A 15167-nucleotide genomic window follows, 5' to 3' on the forward strand; every position below is an offset into this window, starting at 1 on the left:
ACTATCTTATTTACTTTCATTCAGTGCGCATGCCTCCTCTTTACATCGCCTAGCTAGGCCAAGGTGGGTGTCTGATTCCATGGACAACTCCTAGTCGCTTCGAAATCCGGCAACGGTGGGGGAGAGAAGCCCAGATAAACCTCCGACGGGAATCGAACCAGGTCCGCCAGATAGGTGGGCGCTTATTGTTGCCACTACGCTATCTCTCCCTCCATTCTACAACTTCCGATCTTTTCATTCTATCGCAATGTTGTAGTCTTTTGAAATGATGAAATTGTTAATAGAAGTTCTATTATAGAACTGACACTGTGGTCCGGTGTCAACAGATTACAATGTCATTACCGTTAAAAGTTTACTACATTTTAGAATTACAAAACATATAAAGTACAAAACGACATGGAATAAAGTAAAATTGTGTCGTAACTCATAACTAGACGTTGAAGAACTACATTACTTGACAAAATGAAATTACTTGACAAAATTTTTATCAAAATATAAGCTTCAACAAAGTCCACGAAAAGATAACTTGAGAAAATTACGAGATGCGCCTGATCCGCGGTCCGTCGTTTACATTGCATATTTTGTGATAGTCCGCCGGTCCGCAGTTCCGCTCCGTCCGCCGTTTAGTATTACATGTTCCGCTGTTCCGCGGTCCGCCGTTTAGTATTGAGCTATTTTGTTATAGTCTGCCCGGTCCGCAGTTCCGCTTGGTCCGCTGTTTAGTATTACATGTTCCGCTGTTACGCGGTCCGCCGTTTAGTATTGAGCTATTTTGTTATGGTCCGCCCGGTCCGCAGTTCCGCTTGGTCCGCCGTTTAGTATCGCAAGTTCCGCTAGTTCCGCAGTCCGCTCGTTCCGCCGTTTAGAGTTGCCCGTGACGTTGTATGTTGGATAGGATACGGTATTGTACCAAATAAATTTCTGGCGATCAATATAGATTGGATTTTATACATCGAGGCTGAAGTTGACTGTTGTTAATTCTATCGCCATATCACCTTGATTATGGCTCGGATCTCGCTTTCTTGACTTTGTCTATGACTTTTAATTACGTTTTGACGTGTTCTGTTCGAAGGTGAATTCGATTGATTGCTGCGTCTCGGGAACCTGCAAATTTTACAGTATTTTTGCATCAAGACCGATGCCTCTATACTTTTGATGCATTTTTTAAATACAGTGATGGTGCCCATACTTCGGTGACAAAATTGTTGGTGGATATAGCTTCTATAGGTAGATTTGTGATGAACATCATTTTCTGCCCACTTATACTCCTTACTCGTTGCTACACTCAGCATTTTGACTGGGACATCTGTAGGTTGAATGGATGTAATTCGGCCTGCCCGTATTGTATTCGCTTTATACTCGTATCTGTGCGCGATTTCAAAAAAGGGTGTGAATTGAAGACTCATTGAGTCATAGCCAAAATAGTAAACAAATTTACAAATAAGTCATGTTGTCATGTTGTTATGCTGACCATGACTTTTTTCCAGTTTTTTATTATTATTATTAAAGGTTTCCTGTTGTTACGGTGCCTGCCGCTGTAGTTATCTAATTCCAATGAAGAGAGTGACATTATTCCGCACATCATCCCAATGATACCCAACAAGAATGAACGATATTGGTGTACAGAATTTTCTCCAAGGCCATAACTTTACGCTGTCCTGCCCTCGTCCTCCTGCAATTGGCGAAGAGCATGATGTGGTTTCGGTTGACGGACGACAATCGACGCATAGCAGTATCAGCGGAAAATCCGAGGTTTCAACGGCTACTCCAAGGTATTAAGAATATACTTTGGTATATTATGTGAACTTGTCAAACAATATTAATCAATCGACTACAGAGATTTATCACTAGAGGGTATGTAATCAATAAGGAAAGTTTTTGTTGCAGTCAAATCTGGGGAAAGTTGCACTTATTTTTCACAAAAGTTGCACTGAAAAGTTGCATTCATGCGCAACTTCCTTGACGTTATTAGGGTATGAGCCGTGAGACACTCGAATCGGTCTGTGTCCATGGCACTGTAGCAAAACTCAGTGTTGGCGACTTTAACAAAATCAATAGCCTGAAAAATTGACCCTATGAAAATAATTTTCGGCGGTCTAGTCTGAATGTACGTCAAATCAGAAAGCTCCTCAAATTTAAACGACAGTGAAATAATCGAGCGATATATTTCCATATAGTACCAAATATTTCCAGTAAAAAGTTGGTTGCATGAATAATCAAAGAAAACATGCAAAAAGTTGCATGAACAAATGGAGAGAAGTTGCAAAAAGTTGCAATTCCTCCAAACAGCCTAAAACACCATACTACATTACTTATGAGTATTTAGGAAGCTGCCGGAAAGCTGTTAAAAAGCTCTGCAAAAGCTTGCCCTAGTAATTACACAAGCCATCATAGGCCAAAAGCTGTGATGAGAATTAAGGAGTGAACGCTGTTTTAATTGGTTATGGCAAATTAGAAACACCTTGAAGAAAACGCGTAAATTAAATATTCCAAATTCAAAGTTTTTAAATGTAGACTGCAGTGGCGGAATGTGAGTTTCCTTCTGTGTAAACATGAATACACATCCTGAATTTCATTTTGACATGTATTAACTGTCAGCAATATACTTTCAAAACTTGAGTACGTTGGTGTGTGGTATAGGTGAGCGAGATCTTTTAAACTACAGGTGCTCGTCATTTTGTGCGATCAGTTAACTCTGATAGCTTTATCTTAATCCGCATTTTGGCAAATACATTTACACATAGTGTAGGCCTACTCACTGTCCTGCATTATTGTTATTACCTGCATGTGACACTCTATCTAGTGGATAGGCCTAATACTTGTAGACTAGGGTTGACATACGTCCGGAATTTCTCCGTTGAAATTACGTCCGGGAGGAATTTGTAAAATATGCCTAAATGTCCGGAATTTTGAAGTAAGCTCACGATTCTTTTTTCAATCAACATAAACAGTATTATTTTAAGGCAGATTTATGCTGCATGAAATTTTTCTTCGCCCTGCGCGTGATTTACTATCACATATATTGGTTTTATGTATGGGGACTACCACCCTTGCAGCAAAACCTGCGATCAAAAATAAACAAAAATAACATTCAGTTACAGAAAAAAGTCTAATTGTTATTGCAATTACAAGATAACGGTAGCCTATATTCATAAAGTCGGTTTAGGCCGTTTGGACATGACCTAACGATGTACAATTACGCTCCTTGCATTTTCGAAGTCATCTTCCTCCACCAGCTCTACCTCTAACTCTGATCATGTAGGCGGAGAGAGGTTCAAATTATGTAGTAATATACGGAAGAACCAATATTTTTGACATAATTCATTCGAATCATTCAACGACCAGATGCATATAGTAAGCACGCAGCAGTGGCATTGATTACCCTACTTTGGGTTCAAGATCAGTGTATATTTGGGCGGGTGGGGTCTGAAAAATGTGGTTTCGGCCCTGGTGACAACTTACACAAACGACATACTCCTGAACCAAATCGTGACCACCTCCAGTCGATAGACAAGGCTTTGCTGGTGTGACGTCATATTGATCCACAATGTGATCATACCTTCTTTTGAAATCCACTAGTGGGCGCTAAAGAGCGCCCGTAATTTGTGTTGCAAAAATATGGCAACCCTATTATATACGAAGTCAACAATTTTAATATTCCTTACCCCTTGATTTTCCACCGCTAGTTACTCCTATCCATTTTCAACAAGTAGATTGCTGCAATCATTAATGTATGAGACACATGATGTACATTTCATGACATATTAGCAGGCCGTGTTATTTTTGGCATTTTAGGAGCCAGATGCCAAAACTGCCAAAAATAAAAATTTGAAAATGCCAAAAATAACTTAATTTTTGGCATATGCCAAAAATAACACGGCTTGCCAATAGTGTATTTCTTTCATGGTGTTGTGTTAACAGGACCGCATTACACGCGAGAAGAGCGTGTGTGAAGGGCAGGATTCTTACTCTATGGGTCCTGCCCACCCATTAGGACAGAAAGCATGGTGTCCTAAATGGTGTGGGCACAGCGAGATTGAACGGCTGACTGCATTTGGTTTACGTCATACTTTCCATTTGTCCAAAGGCAATTTTTGACCGGCTTGCCGAGGGCTAAATTTGATAAAACGTGTATCAATGGAAAGCTGCCGCTGTACTGATTACTAAAATATAAATTGTATTCTGCTCATGGATCTGGAACCCCCAAATTCAACCACGACTTTTGCATTGTGATCGAGTTGAACATTGTGACTCAACAAACAGTCTGGCTATTTCTGAGCTGCAATCTCGTTTTGCCAGACAGTCTTGTTGCGTTATTGTTCCTAAACAAGCTAACCTTCCCAGGACTCTTCCATGTGAGTTGATAATATTAAAGCCATCTGACGTGACAAAAATCCTCCTAAAATATATCGGTAGACTACTGATGGAGATGGGATGGTCACGCTACAAAATAGAATGTGTTGAGTGACAACACAGGTAACTCCTGGAAAAGTATCGGGAAGAAAATTCTCTCCGCGGTGAGATCGATGGCACTAGCGCAGTGATCTCTTTTCATGATGCTTGGAAGGCGGTTCTGCCCTCCGAAATTTTGAAGCTCTGAAAACCTTTTGTGGAGGACTGGCAACATTCTTTCCCTCAACGGCTACTGTTGAAGCGATGTTTCCCAGATTCGTTGGGCGAAAAATTAATTCAGGAGAAACTTTGCTGACCTGAGTTTGGAAGCACTGTTACAGTGCAAACAATTTAAGTCTATTCAAGAGCTGTAACAATCAGGTGTTGAGCGTGTTTGTTAGGCTTCTCATTCTTTTTGCTTATTGGCACCGATGCCGAATGGATACTGCACATTTTGTGGTTTCGTTTGATATTATTAACCTATGTATTCATTAGGTTTTTTCTCTTCTTATTGTTTGTTGGTACTGATTATAAGTGGATTCTGCACATTTTTTGGTCTCTATTGATAAACTGACCAAAATAAAGCGTTTTTATGACTAATTCGAGTCTGAAAATATCTATTTAGAGGTCGATGCCAAAACTGCCAAAAATAAAAATTGAAAAATGCCAAAAATAAGCTATTTTTGGCAGTTTTTGCATATGCCAAAAATAACACGGCCTGCATATTAGGCTAACATGTCCCAATACACAAATATTTCAGTTAAGAGCTGTTCCCAATTGCCGTCTCATTCATGAGTACCTAATTGTGAAATATCCAATGCATGAACATGAGTTCTTACCTGATTGTGGAGCCACTAGGCATACATATTTTTATGGTAGTGGATATCGGTCATCATCGCGCATCATCATTCTGCAGGAGAAGCGACATTGACCTGGGATTTGAGCCGGAAGGTATTGTTTCGCCTATGATCCCCTGCGAAAGATGGAAACTGTCATTGCACAATGTTTTGGACGATAGTGATGGAATAAAGCTATTTTACAAGTTTTTGTCCGCAAGCAACAAAGAAAAACTGCTGGACTGTTGGCTCGCTTGCAAAGGCTTCAAAGATTTCGGCGTTAAAAACAATTGCTCCAATGGCTCTTCCCCTGCTAATAGTATAAATTCCCAAAAAGCCACTAATGACACAGAAACACACGAAAAAAGGTGGGATAATTCTTTTTGAAGGTATAAATGTAGTTTTGCATTGATTCTCCATGGAATTTTTCCATCAATTGCAGTAGGCTAATAATAATTGTGCCATTGTGACCATGATCAATTTGTTTTGTTATCCTGTACGTGCAGATACACATATGTGTATATATGAGGGGTGGGCAAACTACAGCCCGCAACACCTATTTGTGTGCTCGGAAAGCCTCGAGAAACTTATTAAAAACATCGATAGAATGCGTATTAAAAACTTGACTGAACTTTTTCTGAATATATTTCATCAGGACAATGACAAGTTATCGTCTTACTATGATGTTTATTTCTTATTTTATTGCTAGCGTAATAGCTTGACCTCAATACCCTAGGTTTTATTTGGTATGCCTCGCAGAACGTGAAAACGGAAATGAAATAATTCAGTTTATGAGCGATGTTTTAAATTGGCAATTCCTGCAAATTGATTACGTTTAGTGCTGTCCTCGATAAGTGAAAAATAATTTTCTATTTATATTATCTTATGTTGTAGAAACAAATTTAAAGGTAACATGGTTATGATGCCGTCAGCATTGTGTCAGTGTGTCTTCGAGCTAAAGCAAAAGTAGCGTCAGCAAATCTATGAACAGATGGTTGTGCACAGATTCAAATCTACATCCTATTCTAAGAATCTGCACAACCGACTTTCATCCCTAATTTTGATAAATAGGTTATTGAAGACGATCAGCTTATAAAATATTTTCAATGTTTCTGACGCGTGTACGACTGTATGTTATCATCAAATCGATGTTTTTTTTAAATATACATATATATTATCTACATATTACCTTGGTCACTACATAATTAAATAAAGTATTTGTTTAATAATCTTAATTCAATATAGTGTGGGCTGCAAATAGATTCAGATGTTGAATGCGGCCCGCGAGCCAAAAAGTTAGCCCACCCCTGGTCTATATACTCGACGGTGTGCATTGCGTAGTGGATGAATATTTGAGTGCTTCGAATGTCTTCAGTTTCTGAATCACTGCGAGAGCCTGGTTCTGATGCCAATAATCTGTATATGCAATGGTTAGAGAGCTGTAGGCCCACTGAAAGCACATGGATGAGATACATTGCCTACTTCAGCAGCTGCATTTTCTGAATTGTAGGTGTAAACTTGCCAAAAAGATTTTCACCGAGTACATGAAGAAAGATAAACCCAAGGGTTATGTCGTGGCTTCCATCTTACGTGATGAAACAAGACAGTCGATATCACGTCAAATACGAAAAGGCTTTGAAAAGGTATGAGCTGACATCGCCCGACCTTGGTTCGTAGATGATGTCAAATTCTGTTACGTTTCAGTCACAACATACTGGGCTGCATAACTTCGACTTTGGATCCAATTTATTCGACTCTGCTCAAAACGAGATCGAACGTCATATTGAGAAAGAGCTGTATTCGTCTTTTATCCAGAGTGATTTGTTTTTCAACTATATGATGCAGCACGAGACTAAGCACACGAAACAACAAGCTGGATCTAGTGTTGCAAGCCAAAACGAGATCACCGTAAGCAATATTTTTATGCTATTGCCTTCTCACCTACAATGCTAAAAATTCTCTACAGATCCAAACTTATTGTCGGTATTCTTTTTTAAGAACTCTCAATGGCATCAGTTCTATAATGTCATGACTAGATGTCGTGTACTCTAAGGTGTCTAATCAATTTGTATCATCTTGCTCAGTCCCATTTTTTTGTTCCGACAATTTCATCAATATTACGGGTGTAGCGTTTCGTTTTGAGGCGATATTTGACCGATTTGAATTCATGCGAATAATTTCCGACGATTTATCGTGATGCTTGCCCGAATCTTTCTAATATATTTTTATACAATTTTCCCATCTTCCACGGTACGTGATTTTCAGCTATGTATCGCTTTTATGCAGCTCAAGCATGAATTGGTTCATTTAGCCTATGCACTGAAGATAAAGAATTGACCATTCTTGTTTTGTTTTGGGGAATTGTTGCTATCGAACTATTTCATTTAATAAATTACTGGTACCAGTAACATGATTTAATTGATTATGGAGATGAAAGTTTTTTGGCCGCGCAGCCTCATGTTTGCGGATTCATAGTCCAGATCTGAACATTTCTATCCACAAGTCAGCCTTACATTCCCATTCAGCTCTATAGGGACTTGGATCGTAGAATTTGTCAGCCTGTTTCGCGATCCTAAGTTTCTCTGCTGCTAAATATCTTTGAAAGAGCAAAATAGCTGAAATAGTATCAGGTAATGGGTCGGATACAGCTCCTCACTACTCGACCACCTGCCAAATGTGATGTGCAAAACTCCCATGACAAGTAACTCCAATTTTTGCCGGACAAGACTCTGGGTATCGATGCCTGTAAATGCTTTTCTCACATTTTTTCTGTTTGTCCTCGAAATGGTTTTGATCCGCTGTAGGAAGCACCAGTCCGATCGACGTTGTCACCTTTCGTGTCGCAAGCGAGACCTGTTTCATTGTTTCATTACGAATGGCTTGCATGAGAATAGCATTTTTTCTTGCAACCCAGGACAATTCTTCACAACAGCAAGCCGGCAATCAGGCCAACGGCGCCGGCCGTTCGTTATACCTCCCGCGTATCAACGAAGACAGAGTTTGGGACCCGCCGACTCAAGTTGCTACGTAAGTGTCTGATTGCGCGCGCTAGAGATCGCGAGACGTAACGGTGTCGCTTTTTACATGCGAGACAGCGAGAATCAAGTTCCAAACTCGGCGCAACGTGCTAGCAGCGCGTCTGCTCAGCAGTCCTTGGCTAGAACCGCAATGGAAAGAGCGGCCCAGTTGAAGAATCCTGTATTTTCTCCGGGATCCGATCAGGTAATGACCCTCTCCTGGAGCTACTCAAGAGGTAGTAGTTCTAAGTGACATCAATAATTTATTCTCAATTACAAGTAACAATTTCCCAAGTCTGTCAAAAGTAATTCGAGTGGAAGTAGAAAATGGCCCGAAAGAGTAGATTTGGTTGAGGGGTCACATAATTTAAGCAGTAAATCGAATTGCAAGATGCATCTTCGTCACAAGTGCAAAGCCAGTAATGACACTGCATATAGGTAGAATCTTCGTATAAATATAAAGTTCGCGAGGCTCTTCTGACAATTTCACCCGTCAAAGTGATGCAAAGTTATTCCAAAACTACTGTCTACTTGTCACTATCCAAATTGTGAAAGCATATAGTTTTGCTGAAAAACTTCAAGTAAAAATAGAAGAGCCTACCAGTAGTCTAAAAGCATAGCCGCATGAATAAGTAGCACAAGTAGGCAGATCCCACTTGAGTTAAGTAGAAGTGCTTTGTTACCTGTCTGCTCCGGCGTGTGGTTATTCTTCTCAACCCTTGCATATTTCCAGAGTAACCCGGCATATCCGTATTACGCTGCTCCGAGCGCCCCAAAATATTATGTGCCCCCTGCTTCGGCCAACGCAAGTGACAATGCGTCATCGGACGCGACGTCCGACACGCTGTCGGTGACGGACGGCAGCATCGATTTAGAGGGAGGCCCGGCTTATGGCTCGAAGAAACGTGAGATTGTTCTTGTTAGTTGGTCTGTGGTTTTGCGACGCTGTTCAATTTTCTCTGCAGATCAGAAGCGGATAGTCCGTCACCAGGCGAAGAGAAATCACGCCATCTATAACCCGGCCGAGGAATATTTTGTGCCTGTGACGAGAAGGTAATTTCAGCGTGGTCTTCATGTGTGTGATCTGTGTAATATGAAACCCGCCCACTTGGTATATGTACAAAAACTGTAGTTTTGAGCTCCGCATGTTAGCAGGTTTCTCATACCGTCCTCATCTTTAATATGATGTATGTATTATGTATTTTAAAACAACATATTTGCTTATTTATAAGATTCGTCCTTAATTAGTCTTCCTTTCAGTGGTCGCCACAGGTCGCAATAGTTTCACAGTCGATATGACCAAGGGCTTACTCTAAACCAATATGCCCGGGATTACAGAACTGGGCGGAAGTGATGGTTGTTTTTTTAGTCGTCAGCTCGGAAATTTCACCGTTACTCTGCTCAGAATTTGTTGATGGCAGCCCTGCGTGTATGTGTCGCATTAGGTTGGGGTATTCAAATCTCGGATAAACTTCCTTCATCCCTTAGATCAGAACTCCGTTTTTTTCACGTTGTGCATATTCATAATCCCTGAATGTAGCTCAAACTATAGTCGGCGACACGTGTCGAATGTGAGTTACATAAAACAGTCGCTAGGGACACGGTTCGTAACGATGTATTGTATATGACAATTCGCTCACCGGTTCGTGGACTGGTGAACGTATATGAGTGTGAAATTTACATGTGACACTTAAGCATTGGGGACTTGATGCATTGGGTTCGGGAAGGGTTAATTACGTGGCTTGGGTTTGTGGTTTTCGTAAGGGTTAATTTTAGGGTTTGTTTTTAGGCTAGGGTTAGTTTTGTGGTTACAAAGCTACGTACTGAACTGTCGTTGTTCTTTGTCTCACATGGTCAAATGTGCGGCAACCCTGATCACTGCGAGATCGTTTTCTTTTGCTCTTTTTTATCGTTGAAACTAATGATATTCGGGACGTCAATCTTAAGATGTCAATATAAGCAAGAGCTGGCTACGATAGCAACGGACAACCCAAAAGGCTTCTTCTCCCAACTGGAAGTGAAGCTGAAAAAAGTTGCCGAAGACCGGAGCCGCCAGGAGATGCTCGAGGCGTCTTCGCAATTGGACAACGAGGACGACATCCTTGACAACCACATCGAGCGAGTGATGAAGACCCCGAACCCGGTCGAAAGTCCCAGCAGGAGCTCTCCGCCGCCCGTGCGGACCGGCCCGTACGGGAACCCTGCGCAGTCGAGGACTCAGCACTTGCAGCCGCCGCAAACGCACGACGGATTGCATAGGAAGACCGCTAGGGGTCACCTAGGGGTCCCGGTGTCTCAGCACAGCTTGAAACAGCTGCAGGTCGATCGGCGTGGGGAAATGCTGAAGAAATACAAGGAGGTGCCGATGGGTATGACTCAGAACGAAGTTCCAGAAGTTCCTGATATGCCGGTATGTTTCTTATGTTTATTTATCAACTATACAAGCGTGATGTCCAGGGTGTTTTGATAGTTTTAAAGTTCCAGAGATGTCTGAAATTTCCTAAATTAGGCCCTATCTATCATCTGTGCTAAAGTCTGACGTGCTGTGATATACTTCTGAGAATTGTTTTGTTTTGAAATGTACGCTCCTTATATTTAAATTCTCATCTCCAAATGCATAGTCACCGGGTAGACTCTACCCATATAATGCACGCAAAGCACGTTAGCCCAGAGCAGGGGTTCTCAGCCCTTTCTTGGCCGTGGCCCATTTCCCGGTTTAGAAATGTGCTGTGGCCCACTTGATATCTTAGAATCATAATCCTGTTTTGCGTGGTCATGGACAGCGCCGATATGCCTATTTCTCTAAAATATGCGCATTTTTCTTTAACTGATGATATTTAAATCTCGATCTCCTTGAATATGAAATCGCGCGAAGCGCGAAATAAAATTCAAGTTGAATAAATATCCTCCAACAAACCAACGAAATAACCTTGGGCCCCTTCGAGATCCCCCAATTGGGGGTGTGGGTGCGGCAGTTACGGCCCTGCTAAATCATAAGCTTATGATTTTTAGCTTGCTAAAAACTCCCAAGTAGATTAATTCCGTCCGCTGCTCCATTCGCGTCGCGAAACACAATGATCATTTTGTAAGTATGTATCGTATTGTATCCTCGCACCGTGTGATTGAGACTTTAGTGATATTATTGTGGGGAATATTATAATCACTCTGGGCCAGCATCGAACAATTCATTGGTGAATGGGGTACTACAGAGAAGTGGAGAAAGATTTTTCAATATGCATGATGTACCCGTAATTTTCCATGTATAATGCGTAGCCTACAATTTTACTGATTTTTTGCCCTAAAATAGGGGGTGCGTAATATACATGGGAGCAACAAGCCTTGAAAGAAATCTCCCTCGGTAAAAACGAAATCACACCTTTCTTCATGTTTGTTTCCAATCGCGCATCACTTTCAGCCATCGCGCCCAGTAATTCGTATCATCAGTGTAACACGCTATCAATTAGGGAGAAGCGTGGTGCCGATTAACGAGAGTCGCCTGCACAGCACATGATCTCCTACTACTTTAGTTTGCCGTTTGTACGCGAGCGAAATTAGGTCATTGAGCACGAGCATTGCTGCACGCGCGCGCGGCAATCCTCACTAATTCATCGCGTCAGCGGCAGGCCTTGACAATTGCATATACAACAGGCCATGCGCGCAAGATATAATCGCTTCCGTAATCAGTCGCCTATCCAACAGTCCTAGTGCGCACGACATAACCGTTGGGCTGAGCAATCGCATCTGTGATAGGCCTCGTGCGCTAGATGTCGTGTCGCTATAGCCTGAACTTATCGCGTCGCAGGCTTTGGCTGCTATCTACTATAGTTTACAGACAATGCCGGTAATTTTATTATGATTAGCGATGGTTATGTCATGTTTGTTCAACAGTGACATCGCAAAACAGAAGGACATCGTGTACTAAAACACAACTATTCGTGTACTGCGAATGCAGGGTGCATACTATGCATGGGTACAGGATTTTCCCAAGAATTTACACGCCATTTTAAGGGTCCGTATTATACATGGGGCGCACTATATTCGGAAAATTACGGTACTTTGTTTCGATCCAATGATACAATCAGTTCCTGTGACTCTTTCATTATGTACAATGATTACCAGGTCGGACATTTTGAACTGACTTCAAAGATTAATACGCTCAGATAAATCCTCAATCCATTAAGATTCGTTGCGGTGGTGCAGTATACCTCCACCTGAAGTTGCTAATAATTTGCAATTATGGCTATTTTTAGCTTGCAATAATACGACCTGCCGAAGTACAGTAAATCTGTACATCAATTGTCCTTCATTGCGAGTTCATTGCACACCCCTTTCAACGACATACGACCATGTCGGAATACTTGGTTACTTCAGCATTATCTTCCAGTTATTATACGCTTGAAATTATTTTAGTTGCTGTTAGCCGTAGGTTGTCATAGCCAGTAGAAAAAGCCACCGTTTCTCCCTAACGTTTTCGATTTGCACATGCTGACTTCATACGTGTTACTACGTCTAATCAGAGACGGATGAAAAGCTTTATGTGGCCTACGTATAATTAGATATTACGAATATATTTTTAGTGAATAACATGAGAAATATAACTTAACTTACATTAATTCTGAAATTTTCTAAATAGCTCTGTGGCCCACCTCAAAATGCTCTGTGGCCCACCAGTGGGCCATGGCCCACTCTTTGAGAACCCCTGGCCCAGAGCCTCATCCCCATATAGAGTGCTATTTTGAGCGACAACTGTGCGAACTACTGGTTCTTGAAATTCTGAGTTTGTGCAATTTAGTAGAAGGTTTAACGTGCTGTGATAGCTGTTAGCCCTGATATGTGCACTGACCCTGACTCTGTCTGTGATCTGAGTGTGTGTCTACAATTAATGTCACAGTGTAATGCCGTGAAGTCATGCTTCTTCTTGTAATCCTTACCGTGGTTTGAGCATACTCTCTGGTGTCTGCAAATTTGTCATATCGGAAAGTATCTAGTCGGAAGTCACTACCGACATAAATCTAATTGGTTGCATTCAAGCGCACGGATTTGAATGGCCAAATGTCATTCTTGTGTCCAATTAAATGTTTGTGTTCTTTCCATGACCCATCATGTTATGTAACGCCAAATTGATTAGCCAACTACAGTGTACTGTGTTTTGTGAGTTTTAAGTTATACTGAACGCGCTATGCAGGGCGCAGTTGCTGTATCCACATCCAAATATGAGTGAGGTTGTTGATACGCTTAAATAATCCTTGCTTGATATACAGGTGTTACCCGTGGATAAACGGGAATTCGTGCACGAATGGATAAAGCAGCAAGGCGACGTTGGAGAGCCTGTGAAGTACGTAGTACAGCCGTTTGTTTCAGATTATGTCGTAACTGGGTATAGCCATTGGTTGGATTCAATTTTTTTGGTCGGCCGGCTCCATTACAAATGGCAAATGTACCGGTTCTGTTACGGAAAAGTTGTTGACTGTTCAGTGCTTGAGAATATCATCTCTCCCTACTCGACTTAAATCAGAATTAATACTCGATTCTGATTTGAGTACTCGAATCATGTGCCTAGCACTGCTAACCAGCTGACTTGGACCGCCTGTTGTATCTGTAGCATTGTTTTGCATTACAGCCCGTTGCAAAAGAAAGGAGTCGCACCGAAAGCCGGAAAGTACATCAATCCGAGAGACAATTTCCCGACGAGCACGAGCAAAGCCTACCCGTACCACGGCCGGTCTCGTGTCCAACCCACGTCGCAGGACATGCACATGCCGCCTTTACCCAGACCCGACCCGACCACGATGCTGGACGAGGTGAAGCGCCGCTTAATCGCCGAAACGGAAAGCGAATACGACGCAGCGGCCAGTCTGACTCTGCCCGGTATTGGTGTCGTGTCCGGGTCCATGCCGGTGTTGCGTCACGGCGGACAGCCGTCCAAGCGGCAAGCTCTCGGGAATTCTTCAAACACGGCGCGGACTCCGGAAGCCGCCAGTGAATCAAACGGCTCGCCTCAAGACGTCGAAACCACGTGCCTCTACCAACTTCCGAACGAGGAGATGTGGTACAAGATACGTATCGCCGGTAATGAAATTACTTTGGAGCAATTCAAAAACAGTATTCAGCGACGGCGGGGAAACTACAGCTACTTCTTCAAGCAGTATTCCAAGGAGATAGATGGCCCCGCTTATTTCGAGATTCGCGACAACGACGAGGTGCTGCCGTTTTACGAAAAGAGCGTCGTTGCTAAAATACAGGAAAAAACATAACCCTGTGTTGATCAGCCTGTACATCTGTCGGGGCCTAGAATATTTCTCATATGCAGTCGATGGGCGCTGGTGCTAAAAGCATCGTACGTCCCTGTTCAGCTACGACGTCGGCTGCCTGCATCGATTTAGTGCAATCGTTTATCGAATCGTTATCATGCTTACTAGACGATACATCCCGATGACCGTGCCATTCCTTTGGGGTGTGCGAAGGTGCTGTGTTGCGTGATTACCTCCTTTTTTATATAATAAGTTGAATATGAATTTTGTATGAATTTTTTTCTTCGTAATACATGATGAAATTGAGTGAAGCTTGCTATGCAAGTGTCTGTGTTACATGATAGTTAATGCCGAAGTGCTTTGATGGGAATGTCAAAATGGTGTACAAGTTCGTTGATAGTACAAGTACTTCTACTTCTACTAAAATTATCGCTAGGGATTTCGCTGCTTGCATTGCGAGCTTAACTGGTTTTGCATTTAGCTTACTTAAACAAGCTTGAAGCCGGCAATGCAGGCATGGTTATGGCAACTTTGAGTACACAAGGTAGAGGCGAGTCGATGTGTCAAAGACTGAACCTAGCGTTGCTTAGAAGCTGCTTAACCTGAAGGTTGTGGTAGATATGATATATGTGAGTGTGTATGATTATTATCGAACATAAAAGTTATTGTTA

The 15167-nt window shown here is 41.9% G+C and overlaps 2 protein-coding genes across 2 annotated transcripts in view; one reads left to right on the forward strand and one right to left on the reverse strand.

Moving 5' to 3' along the window:
* The window catches only part of LOC145455596 (5-hydroxytryptamine receptor 2B-like), a 176945-nt gene that overhangs the window by 117608 nt on the left and 44170 nt on the right, over window positions 1-15167 (reverse strand). The gene's annotated exons all lie outside the window — the stretch shown is intronic.
* Window positions 1455-14807, forward strand: LOC145454961 (axin-1-like). The gene is made up of 11 exons (XM_080332888.1): window positions 1455-1772; window positions 5309-5596; window positions 6739-6871; window positions 6933-7136; window positions 8143-8255; window positions 8324-8450; window positions 8979-9150; window positions 9211-9298; window positions 10193-10655; window positions 13507-13580; window positions 13866-14807. Exons 1-11 carry the CDS (start codon window positions 1606-1608, stop codon window positions 14497-14499), a joined length of 2463 nt encoding a protein of 820 aa, XP_080189014.1. The 5' UTR covers window positions 1455-1605; the 3' UTR covers window positions 14500-14807.

This window comes from Botryllus schlosseri, chromosome 14 (genome assembly GCF_051294905.1).
Source record: "Botryllus schlosseri isolate E-star chromosome 14, Bs_hap1, whole genome shotgun sequence".
NCBI lineage: Eukaryota > Metazoa > Chordata > Ascidiacea > Stolidobranchia > Styelidae > Botryllus > Botryllus schlosseri.

What these genes read in the sequence shown, in the direction of transcription:
- LOC145454961 (XM_080332888.1), top strand. Translation starts at nt 1,606, where the DNA reads ATGAACGATATTGGTGTACAGAATTTTCTCCAAGGCCATAACTTTACG. An exon ending in GTTTCAACGGCTACTCCAAG is followed by an intron (nt 1,773 to 5,308) that starts GTATTAAGAATA and finishes ATCATTCTGCAG; the next exon opens with GAGAAGCGACATTGACCTGG. An exon ending in GGCTTATGGCTCGAAGAAAC is followed by an intron (nt 9,151 to 9,210) that starts GTGAGATTGTTC and finishes TTTTCTCTGCAG; the next exon opens with ATCAGAAGCGGATAGTCCGT.